Below are 25,541 nucleotides of genomic sequence, written 5' to 3'. Positions count from 1 at the left end.
TTAGACTATTTAAACTAATTTGTAAAATTGGATATTTGATATTTGCATCAGGTATTTGGGGGGGAAAAAGCTGTATTTTTCGCAGTTCTTCCTTCCCCTTAACATAGAAAGCCCCAAATTGGTTTTATCTTTGTTTGGCAAGGGTGCAGTACTACAAAAGAGATCAATTTAGAATGTCAGGCAATGAAGAGGTTCCCATGTCAACGTTACAGTCTGGTTACTGGAAAAGAGCCCGCAGGTCTGTACTGCTAATTCCCCTTTCTACACTGGCCATCTGCGTGCTGTTTGCTGTGCCAGTGTATGCAATGATCTGTGTCAGTGATACCAGGCAAGAAAGAAGCAGAAATAGAAATGAGAAAATATGATGTCCAAGAAAGCAAGAACAGAAGTAAAATGAAAATTCCTCCATACAAGTGGTATAATCTAGAGAGAGATGCGCAATCCCAGTCCAACAAGCAAATCTTTACTAAAAATACACTTACGTCTCTTTTGCTATGTCCAATCATGGTGTTGGAAGGACTATACCAATGACTTCTTCATGTTGCTGGAGGTTTCCAATACCACCAAAGAGTTTTATTCCTTCCTTTAGTTCTTCTGGGTTCTCCACCAGCAGCATAGGAGTTTATCATTTAGGGAAATGCCTTTCCTTTTAGTACTTATGAGAAAAGGAGGTGCCTAAGGGAGGCTGAGCAGGCGTGCAGCTTCTACTGTTCTTACCGGAAAGAAGAGGGGGTCAGAGACCAGCACCCAATCTGGCATTCAGTTCCTCAACGATGTTGCCAATTTGTTTCGGCTAGAACATTTAAAGATGGAAGAGCACCACTGGATTTCCTTATTCTACTTCCCAGATTTCAGACCTTCTCTCTTCATAGTTCCTAGGTAGTTGCAATGAATGTTTAAAGAGGTATCACAGACAACAACCAAAGATTCAAAAGGTAACTGTTGGGCAGCAGGTCCGTCACCTGTGACCCCTGGGCCTCGACCATCAACACATCATCCATTTCTTCTTGGCCACCTCTTCCCTTCACCACACCCCCTCCCATAAGTTGCCTCTTCTTGGGTTAAAACACCGTATAGCACACCTTCTCCTCACTTGACTATTGATACCTCACAGGCCTATGTTTTTAACTAACGTGTTTATATCATGCTTTCGTGTCATATATGATATACTTGTGTGCTCGATGATCATGCCAGTTACTCATGCAGGAATCTGAACTGCTATCTGCTGTGTCCTTGGATTTAATGCAGCTTGGCTAGGAAGAGAGGATGTTGTTGTAAGTTAAGGTTTCTCCGAGTCTGACTAGTAGGTCAGGTGTGAGTGTCTGGTTAAACGCAGAGTAGAAATACTGGCCACTGTCCCTCTAGTGCAGTCAGGGCTATGCTTAGAGCAGCCAGAAGTGCCCACTCTGCTAAGTGGTACCCCAACTACTACTTCTCCATGAAAAGTTTGGCGACACCTGTTGGAGTTAATACAATCTCAACTGCATTTTGGATGGACTGTTCTCAGGGCCTCCAGGTTGTTTTAGATGGCCCACCTTGAACACACTCTTGTGAACCTTTACCGAGCATGAAGTCAAGTTAGAAATGAGGGTGCTGTCACAATGCAGTCCACGTGTGGACGTGGGAAGGGTGTCCAGATACCTAATGCAGGATGCAAACTGGGAGAGAATAATGGGGATCCTGCCTAGTGTAGTGATACAGTATCACTACATTGGACTCACTAGGTTTCCCCAACAGAGGTGGGCAAACGCTGCTCTTTAGAAATAGGTATTTGACTGCCAAATTTCTAGTCTGTCCACTAGGATGAAATCCAACCTGGGCTGCATTTGTCTAACTCTCAAATTCAGTGTTTCCATTCATTATTCTTCAGCACTGGTTCCCTGAGAGCAATGTTTTTATAGGGTTATAAAGCCACAGTCCTGCTTCCCTCCAGTGATTTTCTTGTGAGCATCCTACGTAGAGACCTGAAGTGGGCTACAGGGACCCCACGGAGAGCCTCCTGCCGTTCTCTCCCATCAAGTCTTTAAGGAGCCATTATTAAGGATCTAGACTTCTGTTCTTCTCACTAAACTCAAAGTTGATTCCCAAGGCACGGGCAAAACAGGTGCTTTTTCTTTTGTATGATAATACTAGAAGGCCTGTCACAGAGCACAGGGTAGCTGTAAGTAGAATTTGTTTGAAATCGAGGAATTCCTTAGGTCGTCTTCACCATTAAGTGAAAATGAAGAGAAACAATCTAGGAAAGCAGTATGATAAGCTCGCTCACAAGCAACTTCTTTTAATCATGTAAGTTCTTACCTGCTCTGCTAGTTTGCTTGTCTCATCCTTCTATTTTTTGGGGAAAAAACCCAAACCATATTATTATATTCCTTTCCTCTGAACTGTTAGAAAAGGTGATTAGCACCTGCATGAATATGGCTTCATGACTTGATTTGATCCTGATTGTGCAACCTTGATTCCCCGAACGGGCATTCTATTAGACTATGGTGCTGCTTTAATTGGCCGAATCTATTATGGGGTCCCTGAGGGGGCTGATGACTAGCAGGCATGTCCTGGGTAGACACTCAGGCCCCTGGGAAGATGGGGGGGCAAGGGGCAGGCCACACGTGGCAGGCGGATGGGGAAGGGTTTTAAAGTTTCTGCTCATTAGACGGTCCTCCACCAATTGGAGGAGAAAACTTGGGCCTCTCTCCTTTCAAGGCTGAAACCTGATAGGCTTTGATCTTCATCTCAGTTCACCCCAAGGCTCCTCTCTTCTGTCCTCACAAGATAGACTAGAAGAGTGGTGGCTTAAGGAAGAAATGTTAGGAGAGAGGTCCAATTTGTTTTCCCTGTGACTCAGGAGGCAGTGGTCGCATGGGCTTCCAGGGTCAGAAAAAGCTGCCTGCGTAGGATATTCCACTCAAAGTTCAATATCAATGTAATCACCTTCTTCCCATTTTGATGTAAAGAACTCTTTTTCTGCCCTTAGTTTGTTTTTTTTTTGTTTGTTTGTTTGTTTTTTGACGTTAAAAAACCCCTGCTTCACCATACGTCACATGCCTGTCGGTCAAGGTCATGATAAAAGGGCTGCAAGTAGCATCTGCTCTCCTGTCTAGAAACTGCCTCCTGGGGTTGGTGGGAGAGGTCCAGCCACATCCGGTCCCAGAACACGGTGTACAGCTCAGCTGTAGGTTACCAAGGTGTTATCCACGCATAGATGATTTGAGGTGTGAGATGTGCTCTGAGTGATACTGGGTCACTTGTCCAAGCAGGTGCTTTGACCTCAAATCTGTCCCCACTCAGGTATCACAGTTTCTTCTGGGACAGAAGGGGTGGAGAATCCCTAGTGGTCCAGGAAACCCCAATGAACTGATATGAAAACAAAAGAATGGGTCTCACTAAATGGCTGATGCCAACTCCCTGTATCCTAATTTGTTCTCCAGGATGAAGTTTACGGCTATTTAACCCCCTCCTCCATCCATGTATAATTCCATTTTCTGTTCTGTTACATTAAAAAAAACAATGAAAAAATAACCGTTTTTCGAGTGTGGGAAATAAATAGTCTTGGACCTCTTAAAGTAGTTTTGGTAAGTTTCAACATTTTTGGCGAGAAGGGTGCCCAGGATCTTGCTGCAATAGGATCAAAATTAAGATCAATAATCAAACCAGCAGGATGTAAAGACCAAGGCTTGAACCTGCTCAAGGCAACTGTCACAAAACATCCTTTTCTTCTTCTGTCACAAGTTTATATACATCAGGTTTGGGTTAGAAAGCTTGAAATCTCTGCTTTTAAAAAAAAATTGGAAAATCTTGGTAATTCTTCTGGTCTCATAACAGAGCGAACTTTGGACCTCTAGAAGAAACAGTTAGCAAATACTTCTTCAGCAGTTTTTCATTGTTCCTATGGCTTAACAAGGGACTTCTTTAAGAAGGCACGGGGTGCTCAGAAAGAGATGAGCAAAATAAACATTTAGTGACATAGCTTTCGAGAACTTCTTGCAACACTGGTGTTACAAAGGATCATGCAGAGTACTACGTCTCACCGTCACTGTTCTCCTGTGTCTCTGTGTTAGTTGGTGCTCACACTGGCTTCCTTTTGACGCAGTCTTTCTTTCTGTTGTTTGAGAAAAAAATCGAGTTTAGTACAACTCCTTTTTAAAAATTTTCATCTTTCTGAAATTTTGGTACATTTCTCAAATGTCAGTCTAGAATGCCAAATAGAGTTGTACCAAATGCCCTAGAAATGAGAGGATTTCTATCCTTTTTCCTAGAAACCCTCAGTTTCCTACCCTTCCCACCCTATCACCTCACAAACACACAAAATAAGTAACCAGCTAATCAACCAACTATATCCATCTAAAACACCGGCCTTTACAATGCCAGGCTGTTCCGTTCTGTTCGCATCTTCTGTGACAAAGGTCCTAACTTCGTAGTGTTACTCAAAGACTCCTCCCATTAGGGAATGCTCAAGAAATAGTTTCTAGGAAGTCTAGATATGAAAAATCACTCTTTCCAAGTCAGGCATGTCTGCATGTGACCAACTTGGCAGGACTGAACAGAGGCTATGCAAAATGGAGGATGACGAGATTTAGTCTCTGCAGAATGGCAGAAGCTCCCATTTTGCCAAGGATACTCTGCTCCGTTCTTCCTGAGCTTCCTTCCCAGGGACAGCCTTCTAATGAGGAAGGACATGAAAGTCTGATGGCAAGATAAACAAGAGTACACAGAACAGAAACACAGACCCTCACTGTTTCTAGGACTTAGAAGTAAATATATTAAGCACAGTAAGACACATGGGTGTGTCTGGCCTTCAAGGTGGACAAATAGAAGGCTAAAAAAGAGACGGAACAAGTACAGTCCTTTGCAAAGAGCAGGTGCAGAGAGATGCCCTTTGAGAACAGGTCCTAAGCTTCTTGTGATCTAGGAGATGTGAAAATGCAGTGGATTACTAAATTGGCCTAGATGTAAACTTAAGATAATTTTTAAACACCCATCCTGTTTGGATACCATGCCTGACTTGTGAACTTGAATCAGGAATCAGTTTATGAGCTCTTCCCTAATTTCCACCAAAACAAACAGGCGACAGAACAAACCACCCCAAGGAGCAGAGGATCACAGCTGAGAGCGTACTCTCATGGAGGTCACCAATAAAAGAATGCCACGGTCCACCCACTGTTTCCCCTTTGTCTACAGGCCTGAGTCCATTCTCTCTGCCCCTGAAAATAAGGCTTGGCTGTAAAAGTTAGGATAGAGGCCCAAATAAGAGGCCTGGGGAAAAGGGCAGTGTCTAATGAGGGAGGAAGACAGAAATAAGAGTTGAACCCACTGCCAACAGAAGATCATGCACAAATGAGCACCACAAACGCATGGTCAAATGGGCACAGAGGATGTGTCCATTCAGGTAGGAGCTCTGTGAGCTAACCATGGCTGTCCCTGACCCAGCTGTATGGCCCTGACTTTCCCATTTCTCACTCATCGACTTCACTCAACATTCATTGAGCTGCTGATGGGGTTGTGATGAGAACATCATGGTCAGTCAATAGAAATGACCTCACTTTTAACTTATACCGCACTTAGATGGTCAAAGGATTTAAAGCAGCCGGCAAAAAAGCACTAGTGGAGAATAAAGAAGCAAAGTAACTTCACTAAGGTTTTACAATTAGTGAGTGGCTGATCTGGGATTTGAATCTCTACATCTAAATGGGTTCCTAACCCATTTAGCTTTTCCAGCTGGAACACAGAGATTCCTTGTGATCCTTACTGAAAATGGGACTGTGGAGGACGACAGTTTCCCCTCGCAGCTAGGAAGACAGACTAGCCTGCTTAGCTTCTAGCCCAGGGAGAGCTGTCGGGGGACCCAGAGTCTCGTTCTGGTTCTGGCTGTCCATTTGTGAAGTGATCCTAGGTAAGCTGTATCTTTCTGCATCTCAGTTTTACGAACTCTCGAAAGAGGATCATCCCTGCCCCTTTCCTTAACAGGGAGAAGGAATTGGTGAGGGTGAGAATACTTAAACATTTCAGGAGAGCAGTCCTTTGAGATGAGAGGGATCATGGCGCGGGGCGGGGTGCGGCGCGGAAGGGTGTGAAATGGCAAGTGACTACTTGAGCGCTCGAGGCAGTGTTTGTTCCTCACTCTGTCCTCCCTTATATTCTTTCTTACCCATATGCTACTCTGGGAGGGGAACTGAGAATCTGGATACTACTCATTCCTCTGAGTTTTATCCTTTAAATTCCGACCCACTACTGGCTGCGCCTCAGTTATAATGAAAAATCTTGAGGTTGTGAATGAAAAATGCATCTCACCAGACTAGCCGTGGGGTTAATTTTCTTTGTCTCCACTTTCTTCTCTGCTGTCAACTTGCTGACTGATTCCTGAGCCATTTTCAATCTGAAATGGAAACAGGGAGGGGGGAGGGGAGAGGAGGATAAGAAAGGAGAAGAAAAAAGGAAAGAAGAGAGAGGTCAGGTTAAACAGAAATCCAAATGCTGTTGAATTAGCCAATTAGCAGTTTGAAAATATGAGGAACGGTTTTCAGTGCTTTTCATTACTAAATTCAAACTTGGAGAAGGTGACTCTTCTGGGTCATCAAAGCTGAATTTCCTTCGCTGGCTGAGAGGCTCACCAAGATGTCTTTGGGGAAGTCTCTGCTTTTGCAACCAGTGCAGGAGGAGTTTCTGATCTACGGAAGACTAGGTGGATTCACTGTACTCTCAGGGCACACACTTCAAGGCTCTCTGGCTTGTGGTCCACTCAGTAGGTAAGATGAAGACAATTTTGAAAAGTGAAATTTTGGAGAAACATATGAAAACTACAAATATTAAAATTCACCAGTTCACATTAAGTGAAAAGACAACCCACACAGAATGGGAAAAATATCTGTAAATCATACGTCTGAGAAAGGACTTGCATTCAGAATACATGAGGGACTCTTACAACTCAAATAAAAAGACAAGTTACCCAATTTAAAAAACAGGCAAAGGATTTGACTAGACATTTCTCCAAAGACATACAAATGGCCCGTAAGCACATGAAAAGCTGCTCGACATCATCAGTCATCGGAGAAGTACAAAGCAAAACCACAATGAGATTATCACTCCACAGCCACTGGGATGGCTGGAATTGAAAAGAAAGACAGTAACAAGTGTTGGAGGTGAGGATGTGAAGAAGTTGGAATCCTCCTACATTGCTGATGGGTCTGGAGAATGGTCCAGTCACTTTGGAAAAGAGTTTGGCAGCTTTCCAAAATGTTAAACAAAGTTACCACGTGACCCAGCCATTCGACTGCTAGGTATATAAATATATGTGTACCCAAGAAAATGAAAATGTATGTCCAGACAAAAATTTATATGTAAATGTTTGTAGCAGCATCATTTATAACAGCCAAGAGTAGACACAGCCCAAATTTAGATTAGCTGCTAGATGGATAAACAAAATGTGGTGTATTAACACAATGGAATATTACTGAACCATAAAAAGGAATGAAGTGCTGATACACGCTACAACGTGGGTGAACCTCAGAAACATTAAGGTAAATGGAAGAAGCCAGCCAGTGACAAAAATCCACATGTTATGTGATTCCATTGATATGAAATCCACAGAGACAGAAAGTAGATTAGCAGTGCCAGGTGCCGAGGGGAGGGGAGAAGGGGTGTGACTGCTAAGGGGTGAGGGGTTTCTCCTAAAACTAGGTAGCAGTGATGGTTGCACATCCTTGTGAATATACCGAAAAACCACAGAATTGTACACCTTTAAAAGGGTACATTTTACAGTATGAATCATCTCAATAAAGCTGCTATAAAAATTCAGTTCCACAACATGATATTATTTCTTATCCAGCTCATCAATTCAACAAAGTAATATTTCTTATCCATCAGAGAGGCGAATCAAAGCCAGGCAATATCAGCTGTTACTGGGGACGTGAGGAAACGGGAAGTGCCGAACTGGGTAGGAGGGCCTGTAAGTTGGTACAGCTGGCTTTGGCAGCATCAACTGAAACTGAAAACATACATACCCTGTGAGCTGTCAATTCCTCTTCTAGGGAGATACCCCAAAGAAACTTACAATTAGACACATCTTTCACTGTGACAATATATGCAATAACGAAAAACTGAAAACCACCTAGTGATCAGATTCAATAGGATGACGGATAGCTGATAAGAGCAAACAGTAATAGCTAACATTTATTGGGTGCTTACTGCATGTCTGGTCCTGTTCTACCTGCTTTATTTGAATTCAACCATTTAATTCTCACAACAACCCTGTGAGATAGAAACTTTCACTACTTGTATTTTACAGGTCTTAAGCACCGTGCAATGATGCTTGTATATTATATTCATTTAATGGAATATGGTATAACTGTGAAAAGGAATAAACTAGATCTGAATTCACCAATTATGGATATCAGAAACATGATATTGAGAGAGTGATGAATTCTGCAGAGTGACAGAGTGAAGAGGCCATCTAGCCTGATGGTTAAGTGCTCGGCTCCAGAACCTGACTGAGATGAATTCTCAGCCCCACTACTTATGAGCTGTGTGACCCTGGGCAAGGGACCTCTCTGTGCACCTAAAAAAGAGGATAACAACAACAGTGTGGGCTACGCAGAGTCATTGAAAGGACTGAGAAAGTGCTGCTCTAGGCACTGTGTAATCACTCAACATGTGTTCACTACTATCGTTACTGTGTATGCAACATGCTACCTTGCATATATATTGGGGAGTAGTGCCCAAGAAACAGTGTTGTTCACAGATGCCTGCACAGTGTCTATGAACATACATGTAAACATCTATATTTATATGCAGACTGGAAAGATACTAGTTTCATGATAGAGGTTATCACTAGAAATACAGAAGAGAATGACATTGGGAGGTAGTATATCTACTAGAATTTCATTTCTATCTATAATACTTCATTTTTCAATTGTAAAATCTTAAAGAATATGTGGCAAAATGTTAACAATTCTAGGTGGTGGGAATATGGGTGTGTTAAATTATCCTTAATATGTTTCTTTATTTTAGAAATGTCTTCAAAAATATTTTTAGGGCTTCCCTGGTGGTGCAGTGGTTGAGAGTCCGCCTGCCGATTCAGGGGACACGGGTTCGTGCCCCGGTCCGGGAAGATCCCACATGCCGCGGAGCGGCTGGGCCCGTGAGCCATGGCCGCTGAGCCTGCGCGTCCGGAGCCTGTGTTCCGCAATGGGAGAGGCTGCAACGGTGAGAGGCCCGCGTACCGCCAAAAAAAAAAAATATATATATATATATATATATATTTTTTTTTTTTAAAAAATACCAAATATTTAAAGACCCACCAAATCACAGACATTAAAAAAAAAAGAACATGCTTTTTCTTCAGGGCCTCAAATACAAACCTTTCACTCAATATTAATCACATACTCACTTAATATTGAAGAAGTGGCTGAGTGCCTTAGCTCTTTACTTATCTAATTTTGCACAATTTGCTTGAAACACACGCTTCATAATCCAATCTCCCTGCCCACATGCACAAGTTAGTTCAGTGAATTCAACATGCTGACTTGTGCATCAGAAAAGAAGTAAAAGTGAGACAAAGACGAGCAATGATTTATAAAACCCAAGAAATACATCTGTGAAGCTGCCGTGAGAACGGGCACTTCTGGACAGGGGCATAGGTCTGAGCGTATACACCACACTACCTACTAAACATTTCTGCTTGCAGCAGTAACTGTGACTATACCCATACAAGAAAGGAATGCGCTAGAAGGTTCACAGCCAGGTCAGACTACATTGGAGACTGACTACTAAGGAATCTGCAAACCAAGATGATGGTGCTGTCAATGAGGCCACAGCTTGTAGCATCTACTCTTCTTGGCGTCTCTCCGGCAAGATTTGTTTTCAGAGAGAGCACTTATTAGTGACCCTTTAATCCACATTCCAATGGAATGGTTTGGAATTACTATTTCTCTCTGGGCTCCCTAACTTTTAGGGCACTTTTGGGAGTCATCTTTTGCTTAAGTAGTTCCTTTTCACCTTAGAATTCTGGTCTCTTCTTTCAGAGTTGGTCTTCTACCACACTCCTGGCTCAGCATCGCCTCCCCCAATTCCCAATTTCACTTCTCAGAAGCCCTGCGATCACTTCCCATGTTCTCTCAGTATCTGGGGGGATGGTGGTCGGGGATGTGGAGGCCGGGAGCCAACCTAAGGTCCTGTCCGCACTGCTAACCTTTTCCTACTGGTCAGTGGCTGTCCCTCAGACTACAGGCTGCCATGCATACCCCAGGCTTCCGGGGACAATTCTGATCTTGGTGACTCCATCCTGCTCGTCTCTAAATGTTCTCATTCAATTATGATGTCTCCCTCTCACAGGGCACTCTTGAAAAATCATCAAGGATTGGGAGAAAGCATAGCTTGGTGGCAAGTAGCTTCTGCATCAGCGAGGCTTGATTCTAACTCCAACTCTGCCAATTACTAGAAAACTTGGAGCAAGTTAATCAACTATCAGTTTCCTTATATATAAAATGGTAATGATATATATAGCACATATATATGTGTATATATATATATATATATATATATACACAATATTAACTCTGTGGTATTATTGTGAGGATTAAATTAATTAATATATCTAGTAAAACCTCTAGTATACATGGTATATAGCAAGTGGTCAATAAAGGATAACAATTATGGAACCTTCCATCACGGATATAAAGGATTACTCCTTAAGAATGCACAACAGTAGTTTCTGACTACAAATAAAACACATGGAGCTATTAGCTAAGTACTATGTTGTAGCAATACCATTTAGACGTGTCCTGAAGGCAAACCACATCAACGAATGCTATTACCCCGAGATTTAGCAAACCAAGGGAACTCAGCTCAATTTTTCTGATCTGAACACAGATTCTGAAAGTCATAACGAGAAGCTACACTTCGGTGCAGGCATGACATAAATTTTTCAAACAAATAAATACGAGAAACCATTTCAACTTCAAAAGGAAGATTCCATCTACTTCCTCCCATTTTTCCAGGTTCCTTGGAGGTATCATAAGTAAAATTTAAATTTCAAATAGTATAGAACTTCTGAATAAATATATATTTTTCATGTTAACCTTTTCTCATAACCAAAATAACACTTGTTCCTTATAGGAATATTATATATCTATACACAGGAAGATTATATTTTCAGTTTATATTATATATTTAAAAGTATAAAGAAAAAGTAAGACTCACTGGCCATTTAAATACTTCTCTGAGAATGTAGTTAAGACATAATGGGACCAGTTAACGAAAATTATCACATACAAACCTCTCAGCTAGACAGTAAGATACATGAGGGTAGGGATGGTGGCTATCATTTTTATTGGTGTGTTCCTAGCCCTTGATACAGTAGCCGGCACACATATACGTGCTATGAAAAAATAGAGACCTAGAGAACAAAATCGAAAAAAAATCCTCTACTTTCCTGAAGTACTGCTCACTTGAATTTCTTGAAAGTGCTGAGCCATGAGGCTGCTTGGGTGTTCAACCTGCATGGTCGTGTGGGGCTTCCTGGTTTAATGCACTCCCGTCACTGTCTTGAAATTATTAGTATATGTATATATATATATATTTTTGGCCGCACTGCATGGTATGCAGGATCTTAGTTCCCTGACCAGGGATCGAACCCTGCAGTGGAAGTGCACCTGCGGTGGAAGCACAGAGTCTTAACCACTGGACCTCCAGGGAAGTCCCTTGAAATTCTTAGTTTTTGAACAAGGGGAGCCCCATAAATGATGAGGTTGGTCCTGTCTCAGACTTTCTAGGACATTTAAAGTCATTTTATCATTAAAATGGAACATTTTCCAACCTTGTATTTCCAAGGCACATTTATGACATAAAGAACGAGAAATCTGGTTGGATAGAGTTCATACCTCCTGCCAAGGTTCATTTATTTCACTGTGTTGTGAACATTTTTACGCACCTGCTTTTTACACTAGACTGGAGCTTCTCAAAAGCAGATATAGGACTTCACTGTCTTTCTTTCCTTCACATTTTGCACAGTAAAATGGCATAGAGTATATGACCATAAATAGTAAGTTAATGAATGAATAAATAATTATAAGTGATTAATCTCTAAACTGTAAAAATTCAGGCGTCAAGAATGGTTATGGGGGAAAACATTCATGTCCATTCAGGTGCATGAAAATATAAAGTCACTGACTCTCACCTGAATGAATACAACATCACCAGTGCTCAAAACTGATCCTGCAAGATACAAACGAGCAAATTCTCATGAGATTCTCTATATGTCCTTAACATTAGAGGGCAAAGCTAATTGTGGCGGGCAAGGCTGTTTCTCAATGGCTTTTGTATCATACAGTACGAAACTTACCCTTGATGAAAGACAAACGCTAAAATATTCTGACAGTCTGGCTACGTTACGTCCATTGTTATGATGGAGCATATAGGCAGGTCTTAAAAACTGCTTTGACCTGACGAGAGATTGATGGCTGGTGACTGGGTGGTCAGTCAGTCAGTCAATCTGTCTGTCCACCTGTCTCTCAAATGTCCTTCAGAAACCATGGGCAAAGTGTCCTATACCTGCTGAAGAAGCTACAGCAAGCTGCTGTCGTTGATCACATTAAATTCACCCAGCATCAGTGTTCTGGTAATGATGTGGGAAGAGACTGCAAAGTAGAGGTCAGCAGTGTGATCGACCTCTGGAGGGTTTAAACAAATGTAAATTCAGTTTCCATCAACCACAGGAGGTTTAAATAAATGCGAGCTCCCGTGTGTAATGCAGAGACTTCACACAAGAATACAAAGTTCTCACCTCCCTTACAAAACTGGAAAGTGTGGCAACATTGAGTGGCATTTCTGTGCGGCAACACCTCAGTCTGCAACACTTGCCATCACTCCTCATCCTATCCTCAGCCCGAGGCTGTCCAGTGGCACCATCTACCAGCTTGTTTGCACACCTGGTTTTCTTATACCCGGCACACACCACTCATTTTTGCTGCCCGCCTGGACTCTCTAAGCTTCGAAGTTTTGGCCGGAGACTTGCTGGAAGGCTTCTGTGATAGTTCAGGAGCCCAGGGATGAGGACCCAGACAATGAAGTAGTCTTTGAAATGATCTAGTTCCCTCTGATCCATCCTACTGATGAACATGGTGTCGATAATCAATGTGTTAACTCTTAAGAATGTCACCTCCCTTCTCAAAAACTCTCAGTGACTCCCAATCAACTTCAGCTGGGGTAGCAAAGGTTTCCTATAAAGGGCCAGAGAGTCAATATTCTAGACTTTGTGAGCCATATGGTCTCTGGAACTACTCAACGCTGCTGTTGTAGCGTGAAAGGAGCCCTAAAAAATATACAAATGAAGGGCAGTGCAACGTCGTGTTCTAAGAAATTTATTTACGAAAACCAGTTGTGGGCTGGATTTGAACTATACTATAGGATCCAAATTCCTTACTCTGGCAATCAAAACTCCCCGTTTCGAACTTAGTTTACTGGTCTGTCTCACCTTTTCAGACCCAGATCTGGTTCAATACTGTCCTTGGACAAATCACTTAACCCTTCTGAGCCTCAACTCAATTTCACCTTGAAAGTGGAAATAATACCATACCTAAATAACACAATTGCTATGAAAATTATAGACACTTATTATCTGTGATTACTTATCAAGCATCCTTTCCTTCACCTCACTCCACGTGTTCCCTGTCCTGTCCAAACTTCTCACTCTTCTTTCTACCAAGGCTTTCTCACCCCTGCATCTCGCTCTTACTGTTCCCTCAATGACTTTTTTTTTTTTTTCCAGTACGCGGGCCTTTCACTGTTGTGGCCTCTCCCATTGCGGAGCACAGGCTCCAGACGCGCAGGCTCAGCGGCCATGGCTCACGGGCCCAGCCGCTCCGCGGCATGTGGGATCTTCCCGGACCGGGGCACAAACCCGTGTCCCCTGCATCGGCAGGCGGACTCTCAACCACTGCGCCACCAGGGAAGCCCCTCAATGACTTTCTTACTCATTTCCATGTGTTCAAATTCTTCCCATTCTTCTAGTCTCAGCTTAAGTGCCAGAGTCATGAAAGCTTCCTTCATCTCTCTTAGTCAGAAGTAATTGCTCTTTTCTCAAGTGAAAGGACACTTTGTGCCTCTCTTACGGCACGTAGGAACTTTTCCTCTTAGGACTGTATAGGTGTCTTATTTCCCTCAAACCACTGGAACCACTTGAAGACAATGATCACGCCTTCTGCATACTGGGTCTTCTCCCTGATCCTACATCTAGCACTGTGCCATGCAGCAGTCAGCTGTTAGCAAATATCTAAGTGAAAGACAATGACTTGCATTGACAGCTTTTCTCTGCTTTACCTCAAACGAGCCTAAATGTTTAGTAAATACCCAGACGTTGTAGGACAATTATCTTTTGCATTTAGCCTTGGGAAAAAAATAAAACGTAAAAGCATGAAAAACTCTAGCTCCAGTTATTGATTAGCTGGTCGAGTCCTAAATACGGAAAAAGAAAGGGTGCTTAAGGCCACCCAAATGTGCTAAATATTTATGCATGTCAGATTACACACATATTCCAGGATTCCTGAAAGTCTCCACATTACTTTGCCCCCAAGGAGACTGAGGCTCAGAGAGGTTATACAACTTTCCCCAAGTCTGGAATTTGCCACTCTCACTTACGAGGTAAGAACTTTGTTGCATGCAGTCAGAGAGAACTGGTTGGACAATTTCTAGCTACAGCCATGCTCGATCTCTCCCTTGGCTTCATTGCTCATGGACTTGTCTTTGGTTCTGGCCTAGATCTTGGTTCTGTTTTTGTTTCGGGTCTAAATATTTACGCTAGACTCTCACACATAGTTGCTCATGATTACTCACAGGCAAATACCTAGACTTGATTTCAAAGGTTACATCTCATGCCCTCTAAAGAAAATATAGGGAGGAAGACATACAAGGAAGTTAGAGAAAGAAAAGAACTACTTTCAATTTACAAATGCTTTAATAAAAGTGATTTCTGAAAACCTTTTCTTCCTTTCCGTTACAACACATCCCTAGAGAGTTATTAAGGGCCCCAGTAAATTTCAGTTGCTGCCAAAGTCTACTGAGGAAAGACGTGAATACGAGATACTGAGGACAGTGACATGTGTCTTCAGATGGTCCTGCTTAGTCCTTGTTCTACAGAAATGATTTGCAACCTTGGTTGGCTGGGGAGGGAATTCTGCTTCCAGTTAGAAAGCTACGAGAGAACATTATTCCCATCCTAAATGAAAAGATCTGGATATGGTACAAAATCACACTTTTTCTTAACCCATTAGAGAGCTGGGATCACAAGGCAGCTGAGGCAACTGCATCCCAAAGAGTGATACGCCTTTCCATTTAAAGGCTCAGGCTCCCCACATTACAGCCTCCTTTTCTGGGAGATCTGGGCATGCTCTGGGGTTTCTACAGGCTAGATGTGTATTCCTGCAGCTGAATCAGACCAACTCAGAGCACAGCCTTCTGTGAGACTGAAGAAGTACGATGTCTTTATTCTTCAGACGTCCAGTATTCACTGGCTCATGATGTACAAGGCAGAATACACTGAAATCCTCCCGAACTTTACAATAACAGAAGCGCCTTCATTTTTAAACATAGGGATTGGGCATGTCAGCCAACCAAGAGGTAAGTGAGAGATAGGAGGTGGGGTAGAGTGTTCAGGCTGTTTCGTACTCCTTGTCCCTCATGGAAAAACCAGTAACTTAGAGCAGCGCTTTCAAACTGTCTTCCAAAGAGCCTCAGCAAAGGTGCCTCAGGAAAAGAAGGAATAGTTAAGGATTCTCTTAACCCCAACATCTGCAAGCCTGCTTCAACCAGAAAAGCTTAATTTAATCTGTTTTATATATTGGGGTTTCATGAATGTTTTCATTTGGATAAAAAAAGCTCTGCTGTTTAGAAAAAAATGTTGGAAAACGCTATGTATGGAACGCAACAGAACCCACTGAATCTCTTGGGCGGGGAAGAGAAAAAAATATCCTTCCTGTTCGGGAGAATGAGAGCCAGCAGAAGTCTTCTTCCTAAAGAACTGCCTAGGGATATCTGGGAGATGCACAGCTGATTAAGAAGACAAGGCCTCTTACAAGAATGGTTCTTCTGACAGCCATAGCCACCGGATTTCAGCTTTGGGGCTCAAATCAAAACACAGCCAGTTCTGCCACTCTCCTCTGCGTGGTACTTTCCAGATATGTTCTAAGCCTGGGAGATGGACGGTCTCTGACAAATACAGACAGGCACCGTGGGGACAGATTCAGAGGAGCCGAAGTGTGGGAAAACTAAGTGCCCAGGGGCGCATCCACTTACTTCCCTGTCCTAAAGTCAGGAATTACCTTACATTTCATTATGGTTCATTTTCTTTGTGGTCTTTCTGGGAATTATAACTGATCTTCCTGATTTGGGTCCTAGTCTACTCTCCAATTTCTATTTGCTCTTACTACCCCAGAATGAAGATGAAACGAACCCAACTGATCACACCCTAAGGTTCCTCCCAATTTAATTCTGTGACTGCAATTAACATTTTCTTTGGGTCATCTGTTCTTTTCCTTTTCCTTTCTCTCCTATTCCAAATAACTGTCTGAAGTGTAACAGGACTGTCAACCTATTAACTTTTGAATAATTCTTAAGTATGAGGCTAGGTTACATTTTTAATGAAAAAAAGTCACAGGCAACTAATGGATGTCTGGACACAGCTGATCTCAAATCATGGCTCAGGTTGGAATCTACGCTCCAAAGAGTGGGGTTAATTTTAGTATTTAAAAATGAGTAAATGGGGCTTCCCTGGTGGCGCAGTGGTTGAGAGTCCGCCTGCCGATGCAGGGGACACGGGTTCGTGCCCCAGTCCGGGAAGATCCCACATGCCGCGGAGCGGTTAGGCCCGTGAGCCATGGCCGGTGAGCCTGCGCGTCCGCAGCCTGCGCTCCGCACGGGAGAGGCCGCAACAGCGAGAGGCCCGCGTACCGGGAAGAAAAAAAAAAATGAGTAGATGTTTTGGAAAAGGCAGAACTATGGAGACAATAAAAAGATGAGTGACTGTGGGGCAAGGAGGAGACGTGACTAGGCAGAGTGCAGAGGAGCTTTAGGGCAGTGAAAATACTCTGTATGATATTATAACGATGCATTACATTATTACGCAGTTCGTCCGAACCCACAGAATGGACATCACTAACAGGGAACCCTAAGGTAAAAACTATGGACTCTGGGTAATTACGGTGTGTCAATAATATTCATCTTTGGTTAAAAAAAAAAAGTAGCATTATGATGAGTGATGTTGATAATGGAGGAGGCTACACATGTTTGGGGACAAGGAGATACATGGGAATTCTCTGTAGGAAATCCACCTACCTCTCAATTTTGTTGTAAACCTAGAACTGCTCTAAAAACATATTTTTAAAAAATGAAAAAAAACAGGTAGATGGCCCCCGCAAATTACCATTCTGTTTTAAATGCCTGTTGGTTTATTTATTAGAAATCCTCTAAATGAAAATGACCAATTCATTTCAGCAAGTGGAAAATAGACAATCTGGTTATATTACCAGGACACACTTGCTAGTAAATCACTCAACTCTCGTAATGTTGACAATGGGACTGAGGAAGCGACTTCAGGATTACAGAAGTAAAGTTTTGCCTATAGAGCTACTAGCTTCAAAGAGGAAGCTCTGTTAGCCATCCAGTACAGTGTGACCTAAAAACATTAACCACTGCATGACCCAGACCATGTACACATCTTCACTGAAGATATTCCAAGTCAATGGCTTTGGGAACGTCAGTGGGTGAAGGCAAAGAAAAGGGAGGCACTGCACGAATATAGTTCATAAAATGCATGTTGGCAAAAGCATGAAAGCTGACCAGCTGTAATGTAAATCTGTTTACAGAAGACTTGATATCAGTCATCGCTAAAGAGGTCAAACTAGTCTAGAAAGGGAACAGGGCAGGCTTCTGTGCACCAGTATGTGTAGTAATGGGCCTCTGAGTCAGCATGCTACAGGGAATAACACCCAAGTTCCCTAAAAAAATGGGATAAATAAAAGCTGAAGGTCCAAATCACTATGTCCTAAAATTAAAATTTAGAGACATGTGAACCAGAATCTACCAGGCACGAGAACTCTTCCTTCTGGTGGCTATTCTGAAATACACAGAAGAACGTGATCAGCAAAGGAGCATGAGAAAAACATGCCCTTGTCCACGGCCCCGTAAACTGTGGCCTGGGGCCCTTTGAAGGGTAGATACAGTTTTGTGGGATGACACCTACTGAAGATCATGCTTGTAAAGAAATAACTTCAGTCTGGCTTCCCAATGTGGGTTGACTTTACGAATCATTATTAGGGACACCTTCTTCTATAAGTAAATGGTACTATTTTTATGGTCTCCCTTTAGGAGAAGAAAATCAGAGACGGTGTATAAGAAGCTGCAGAGATGAAATACCAACTGACTAGCCACTCTTTTCCTGTGATCTCCTTGTAGCCTTGAACTAAGTAGCATTAGGTCAGGGAGCAAAGAATACTAACCAAAGAGACTTTGGGGAGGTGTGGGCGTGGCTTTATTGCTTAAGAAAGCTCAATAGCACATGGTTTTTTGTATTTTAGATGGAGAAGGTTGAGGGCAACATCCCAGTATTTTCCTCATTAGGATTCCCTGGTGTTAACATCGTAGGGGTTGTTTTTAACGTTGTGCTTTTAGAAGGCGTAGCCATGTCAGGCTACCCTTCCGGCCATTGCCTAGTAGCCTGGACATTAGAGGGAAGGCGTGTGAGCTTTGTGGCGTTTCTTTGCATCTTCTGATACTCCCAAGCCTCCACAGGTACTGTCCTCAGTTCATTGACGACACTGAGGTTGTTTCTCCACAGTTGGGGGAAAGGGGGTTAACATCCAGCTTCGGTTCTAAATAAGTAAATGCAATCAGGGAGGCCTGCCAGGGGCCTTGGGAACTGCCCTTATTTCTACCCACCTTGACAACAGTCCCTCACGAGGTATTTCTGAATTCTTGATATAACTACTACACAGCGATAACAGTCATGAAAGCCAATGAAATAAAGTCACTCTTTATGGTCAGTAAAGAACCAACGACACAATATATGTATAACTGAATCGCTGTGCTGTCCACCTGAAACTAACACAGTGCCGTAAATCAACTATACTTCAATTAAAAAAAAACCCCAACAACACATAAATTCATTAACCCCTCAGTGTAAAGGGACATTTCTTCCTCACTGCTGCAGCTGATGGAAACATCATGGACTCATCTATGTGGAATGCTTACAACGGGTAAGAAAATAAAACTCAGAGAAGACAGCCATAGACAATATGAAATAATGGGTAGCCTCGAAATCATTTATCTCAGGCAGGCCAGCAGGGCCACAGACTTGGACAGACACACACTCTTCTATGCTTATTCCCTCTTCAGAGTCTGACCCTTGACCTTGACTAACCCTTCCATCCCTGTGTCCCCCAGGCCAGTCTCACTAGCAGCCATGGTAAGACAGACCAGCAGGAAAGTAAGGCAGGTCTTAGACTTAAAAGACTTAGCTCCTTACACATCAGAATCTAGCCTCTCAGTGATTCCATGATAAATTAGCCCATCACTTCCACTTCCTACATTTGACAACTTTCCCTACCTCATTCCTAAGATATTTTTCTATTTACAATGAAGGAAGTCCTCCTAGAGACCACATTTCACCAGCTACACAATCAGCCACTTGATAGCTTTTGCGGGTTATCACTTGTAGTTCCCAAACACACTTTGACTTCAAATGATTAATTGCAGAACAAAGACCGCTTCCGTTTGCAGAGCGTCTCCCCCAGGCCACAGGGGAGTGGAAGTGGAGGGGGGGGGGGGTGTCCTGGACTTGCCCTGGAATGCATGATCAGTTAAAGCCAATCACTCTGCACTTGGTAGACGAAACACCCTGAGCCGCCCGGGCGATTTAGGTGTGGAGTGAGAGGTAACAGCATTGCGTTTCCTTGTTCGGGGAGAGGCGTCTGGGAGGCAGCCTGGAAACTCAAGCCGGCCCTGGGACATAAATCTGCAAGTTTAATTGCAATGCATTGCTTGTCTTTGGAAGACATTTCCAATCCTGATAATGAAGACATGCACGTGCTTGTAGATGCCAACTCCCGCCCCCGCTCCCACCTTGGTTTTGAAACCTTTACCACCTACCAAGTCTCACCAAAAACTGGAACTGATCAGAGCCTGTTTGCAGGGGTGACTAAAACGAAAAGGGGGAGGAAGCAGGGGAGATTGGGTGGAGCAGGCAGCCTTTCTGGCGCCCCTCAAATCATACTACCCAGGCAGCCCCCTATTCCATCTATTCTCTGCCCAAGGCAGGAGCTGTCAGGAGTGCCACAGATAAGCAACTTAGAAGTATTCTAGCTGAATGAAGGAGACTTACTTTGGGTTTCCATTGCTGTCTGCCAGGCTAGGGAAAGAGCGTGTGGACGCATGCTCTCAAAGGTTCTTATGTGAGCTCTGAAGAGGTGTGAGGCTTGACACAGCCTGAATCCCAAGGACCTTCACTCCCTTCTTTCCTTCTTCCTTTTTTTTTTAATGACAAATTGAAAGTAATACAGGCAAGAACAGAGAAGGTGATTGTTTTACCCCATTAACTAGTCTTTCTTGTTTTGAACATGTCTATCCTCTTTAATCAAGCTATAAAGATTTTAGATACTTGAGCAAAAGCAACCCATATGGGATATGTTTGGGGAATTCTACCACCAAAGTCTAAATAAATAAGATCTCTCATCTATCAGCAGTAGACAGCAAATTCCGTAATCAATTTCAACGCGGCAAACGAAAACACAGTGACTGTTTATTTGTTCGACAAATATTAATTGAGCACTCACTACGTATAAGGAAATATAAGATGCTAGAGAGAGAACAAAGAAGTATGAGGCATTGCCCTTGTCTTCTACAGCTTATGATTTATTTGAGGGGGAAGTGTCCATAAGAAAATGAATGAAAAAGAAATCACTCATGCCAAAATTAAAGAGATAGTAACCATCTCCCCCTGCCCCAGTTTTGGAGGAAAGATAGCTCACAGAGATTGGGGAAAGCTTTATGAAGGAGGCGTTGTGATCACCAGATTACACTCTTCCAGAATAGGGTCTCATAGCTTGTACAGCACTTAAGAATGAATAGGTATTTTGAAAGTACGTGCTTAACTCAAGCTGATTAAGTGGTGCCCATTTATGTTATGGGAATGCAAAGTGCAAATGAGATGAGAGACGGTGTGTACTCCGAGGATGCACAGGAAACACAGCAATTAGGCTGGCCCGAGATCATACTATGTGATTCCTCCAAAATGTGAGTTGAGCCTTCCAAGCCCAGGCCTTTGCCATGTGATCTCCAAGATGTCCTTACCCCTTTCATCTCTACTTAGCTGACTGAATTCATTTGCTCTGTCAATGTCCAGCTTATTTCCCACCTGAAACCACAGGAAATGAGGGCTGGAAGAGACCTTCACCATCACCTGAGTCTAATAGTTCCTAAACTTGGCTTCACGTAGTAAGAATCCCTTGGGAAGATGAACTTCTTCCTCCCATCTCCAAAGCTGACCTGATAGATTTCAGCAAGGGATGAAGCCAAGGTATTTACTGAGGCAACCAAACACAAAATGTGTTCTTACTCATCCTCTCTACAAGGAGCTTTCTAAAACTGCAGATCCCTAGGTTCTAATCCTCTGGGATTCTGATTTGGTAGATGTGCTGACTTTTTTACAAAGCTCTCCAGGTGATTGGGAAGACCTGCCAGATTGGGGAGCAGCTGACATCCAACATTCCCGTACTGGCTTCTGAATCCCTTCTACAACTTCTGTGGAGGGTGGCCCTGTTTATGGCTGACCATCTTCCCAAAGCCCTCCCTGGCCTCCTCATTCCTTAGGAATCATTTCCTCCTCCAAACTCACACTGCCCAGGATCTTCAGTGCTCAGTACTAAGTAAACAATTAGCGGGCTCTGTGCTGGAGAATGCACCATAGAAGATACGATAAGGAATGGGTTTAATGTCCTAAAGGTGGAAAAAGACACGTAAAGTGCTAAAGTAACAAGTTGGAAGGAATTAAGTGCAAAAGGATTGTAAGAAAAATATGCTATCCGAGACCAGAGAAAGATGTAATTCTTTTACTTAGGGGTATTTCAGAAGATTTTTAGGGGAGAGGTTTTGGAGGTCGCCCTTAGAAGATGACTATGTTTTGACCAGCAGGAAATAACTGGGACAATGCAATGTAAAGAAATTACCCAATGAGAACACCAGGCAAGAATGTGTAGATGTGAGAAACACTGAGTCAATATCATGGGTATGTGGGGGATGAAGATATGGGAAATGAGGTTGGAAAGTGAGTTAAGGCAAGTTTTTGGAGGCTCATGCTCTAATTTGGGAGAAATACAGAATACTTGAAAAAGCTCAAGCTTTAGTGTCACATAAGACCTAGGTCATTATCCCCATTCTCTTGCTTAGGAGTGAAACTGTGACATTGGTAATTCGTTTACTCTCTCCTCTGCTTATCTGCACAGTAGGAATACATTTTTTCAGGGCTGTTGTAAGGCCCCCAAAGTTAATGAATATAAGTACCGATCATGGCTGATTTCCTTCCCTTTATTTCAGAACAGAATATACTTAAACAGGATATGTTCAAAGAAATAGATGTGATCTAACTTGTTCTAGAAAGATAGCTGGATAAATATTAAGGGCCAATGAAGAGGAAATAGAAAAACTATAGGCAGAGAGAACAGTCAGAAGGATGTAGCAATAATCCAGGTGAGAGATGAGGTCCCGAACTAGGCAAAGCCACCGAGAAAACAGGATGAAAAAGAATAACCACTAAGGAGGCAAAACTGATAAGTTAGCCGCGGGTGGAAAGTGAATCTTGGAGCATTAAAGACAGTTCAGGTTTCCAGCCTGCCTTTGGCTACTAGGAGGAGGAGAAGGGTGCAAGTGAAATTTAGGGACCCTCAGAGTAGGCATACTGAATTGCAGATGAAAGTTGGGCAGCCGGTGGGAACGTGTAGCGTGAAGTAGGAGATCTAAGACTTAGAACTAAGAGGTTGTTTCTGGTTAGGAGGACTTGGCAAAGAGGTGACAGGTGAAGCGATGAGAATGGTTGGGATTAACTAGGGATAGAGTACAGAGCAGAAAAGAGGAACAGAGATCTGAACCCTGGGGAAGGTCCACACTTAAGGAATAGAAGAAAAAGATGAACCGATGAAGGAAATAGAAGAGTGGCGGTCACCTTTGCAGAAGGAAACCCAGAATACCCTCAGAGCATCTTCAAGATGGAAGAAACTATCATCACTGTCAAAAGCTAGTAGTGCCAAGGAGTTAGTGGTCTGATTTCACAAATGGGAAAGGTGGCAAAGTCTGCCAGTAGTCTCAACATCCATTTCTTCTGCTCCCTTTAGTAATGGAACCCATGAGTCTTCAGCTGGGCCCATGGCTCCCAGATAAACTTGCATTTCCTGGTCTCCCTTGCATATAGCCGTGAGACTAAGTTTTGCTCAATGAAATACGTGTACCTTCCAGGTCCACCCCCCTCTAAAGGAAATGGTGTGCCCTCCCCTTTCTACTGGCAGGAACTCAGCAGCAGTGGTGCTGGCGGACGTGATGTGAGTCATCTTTACACTTGTGAACAAGGACCACACCTAATGATGGTGGCCACAAGAGAAGAGGAATCTGGGTTCTGAACTTCTAAACAATTTATACTCAGATTGTTAGGCAAAAGTAAAATAAATTTTTCTTGTTTAAGCAACAGTTACTTTGGTCTTTGTTATGGCAGCTGAGGCTTTATTCTTACTGATACAGAAAGTAGTGGATGTGTGTTATGGAAAAAGAAATGAGGAAATGTATATAAACTCTTCTTTTAAGAAGATGGAAGGAACAGGAGATCGCTGGTTTCCAGAGGAAAGAGCGTCAAAAGAGGTGTTTTAATTTTTAAGAATCAATGATCCCATAATTTTTACCATTTAGAAGTCTACTATCCCCTCTCCTTACTCATGGCATATTTTTAATTTTGCAGAAGTAGTTTTAAATTCATTGCTTGGGAAATAAGTGGGTTTTATTCTTTGTGATTACAATAATCACACATTCTGTTTATAAGTTAGCTCGTTGGGACATTTACTGTTTGTGTATTTGTACAGAACTGCCTTCAAATGTGACTTAGGAAAATTCAAAGTTTTGCCGAGTAACTTGGGGGTGATTATTCGTATTATTAAAGGGGTCCTTTAAAATATGAAGCTTCTTAGCAGTTAAGTGTATATAAATCATTTAACCACATAACAGAGGGTTAGGGTAACGTGTTAGACGTTACTGTAATGATCATGATTGAATAAATAAAAATTTTAGTTTATGGAACTTTTTCCAGGAATAACTATCATATAAAGAGAGGAATTCCTGCGATGTCTACACTGCAATCAACGGCTTCTTTGTGGGTTGAGTGATGGCCTCTCTAAGTCCCCAGCTCCTGGTCCTAAAGTGACCTGAGCAGTGAGCCCTGAGAACAGCTTTGAGATAACTCCACAACAGCTCTGCTGTCAAGGGTATGGCAGTTGCAAAATTAACCATAATAACTGCAAGTAATACACCTAAAACAAAAACTCTGTTGTTATTTAGCTGAACTAGAAACCCCCAAACTAACCATCCATTCCCCCATGGTGTAAATTATAGTTATGTATATAATGAAATGTCTTATTTGCATTTCACATAAAATTCACCAAACTCCTTATTCACTCATTATTTACCCCTTATGGGTTTTTAAATGGTACTTTTAAAGTCTGCTTTGGCTCAGGGTTGAACTATTTGCCAAGACTTTATTCCTGGAGTCATGAGCCCCCTAGGACTTCTTTACCTTTTGCAAATTCATAGCTCATTTTGTAGGGAGTAGTCGTTTGTGGCCTCTGTGTGTGCATGTGTGGGCATATGTGGGGAGCAGTCTTAACATATTCTAAATAGTGGAAAACTTCATAAGGAAGGGTTGTAATCCCAGAATAATTAAACAGGAAAAAAAAAGAAAAAGAAAATGAGTAAAGAATAGTCAATAAAGGTAGCAGCAAAAATTAGGTTATCTCCTTGCAACTATGCATATGCTCGAATAATCTGTTGATTTAATAGGTGGAAGAAATGTGTGTTGCAAAAATTCATTGACTGGTTTGGCTGTCAAGAGACACAAATACAAAACTGCATGAAAAGGTAAAATTGAGGCAAAGCTGCCTCTCAGAATAAAAATCTCGATGAACTTTCATAAACCAGTAAACGCGATGTTAGATGCAGATGAAAATATTTTTGTGTGTATACTTTCAGTTAAAAAAATGTGGTCAGGCTTCCCTGGTGGCGCAGTGGTTGAGAGTCCGCCTGCCGATGCAGGGGACGTGGGTTCGTGCCCCGGTCTGGGAGGATCCCACGTGCCGCGGAGCGGCTGGGCCCATGAGCCATGGCCGCTGAGCCTGCGCGTCCAGAGCCTGTGCTCCGCAACGGGAGAGGCCGCAACAGTGAGAGGCCCGCGTAAGGAAAAAAAAAAAAAAAAGTGGTCTTCAAGACCAACCTTAGTATTTTAGGGGAGGAACTGGGAGTGTACGCCAAGGAAG

At 42.7% G+C, this 25,541-nt stretch overlaps 1 protein-coding gene across 1 annotated transcript in view; it reads right to left on the bottom strand.

Annotated features, from left to right (window-relative positions):
- Positions 1-447: 447 nt before the first annotated feature.
- The window catches only part of FMN1 (formin 1), a 300,963-nt gene continuing 275,869 nt past the window's right edge, over positions 448-25,541 (bottom strand). The window contains 2 exon segments of the mRNA XM_027083792.1: positions 448-4,096; positions 6,286-6,370. Coding sequence (XP_026939593.1) covers positions 4,052-4,096; positions 6,286-6,370 — 130 coding nt within the window. The 3' untranslated portion in view covers positions 448-4,051.

This window comes from Aethalodelphis obliquidens, unplaced genomic scaffold, assembly GCF_003676395.1.
Source record: "Aethalodelphis obliquidens isolate GAN/ISIS:26980383/991018 unplaced genomic scaffold, ASM367639v1 scaffold51, whole genome shotgun sequence".
NCBI lineage: Eukaryota > Metazoa > Chordata > Mammalia > Artiodactyla > Delphinidae > Aethalodelphis > Aethalodelphis obliquidens.
Note: the sequence above shows the minus strand (reverse complement) of the source record. Positions and strands in the feature narration are given on the sequence as shown.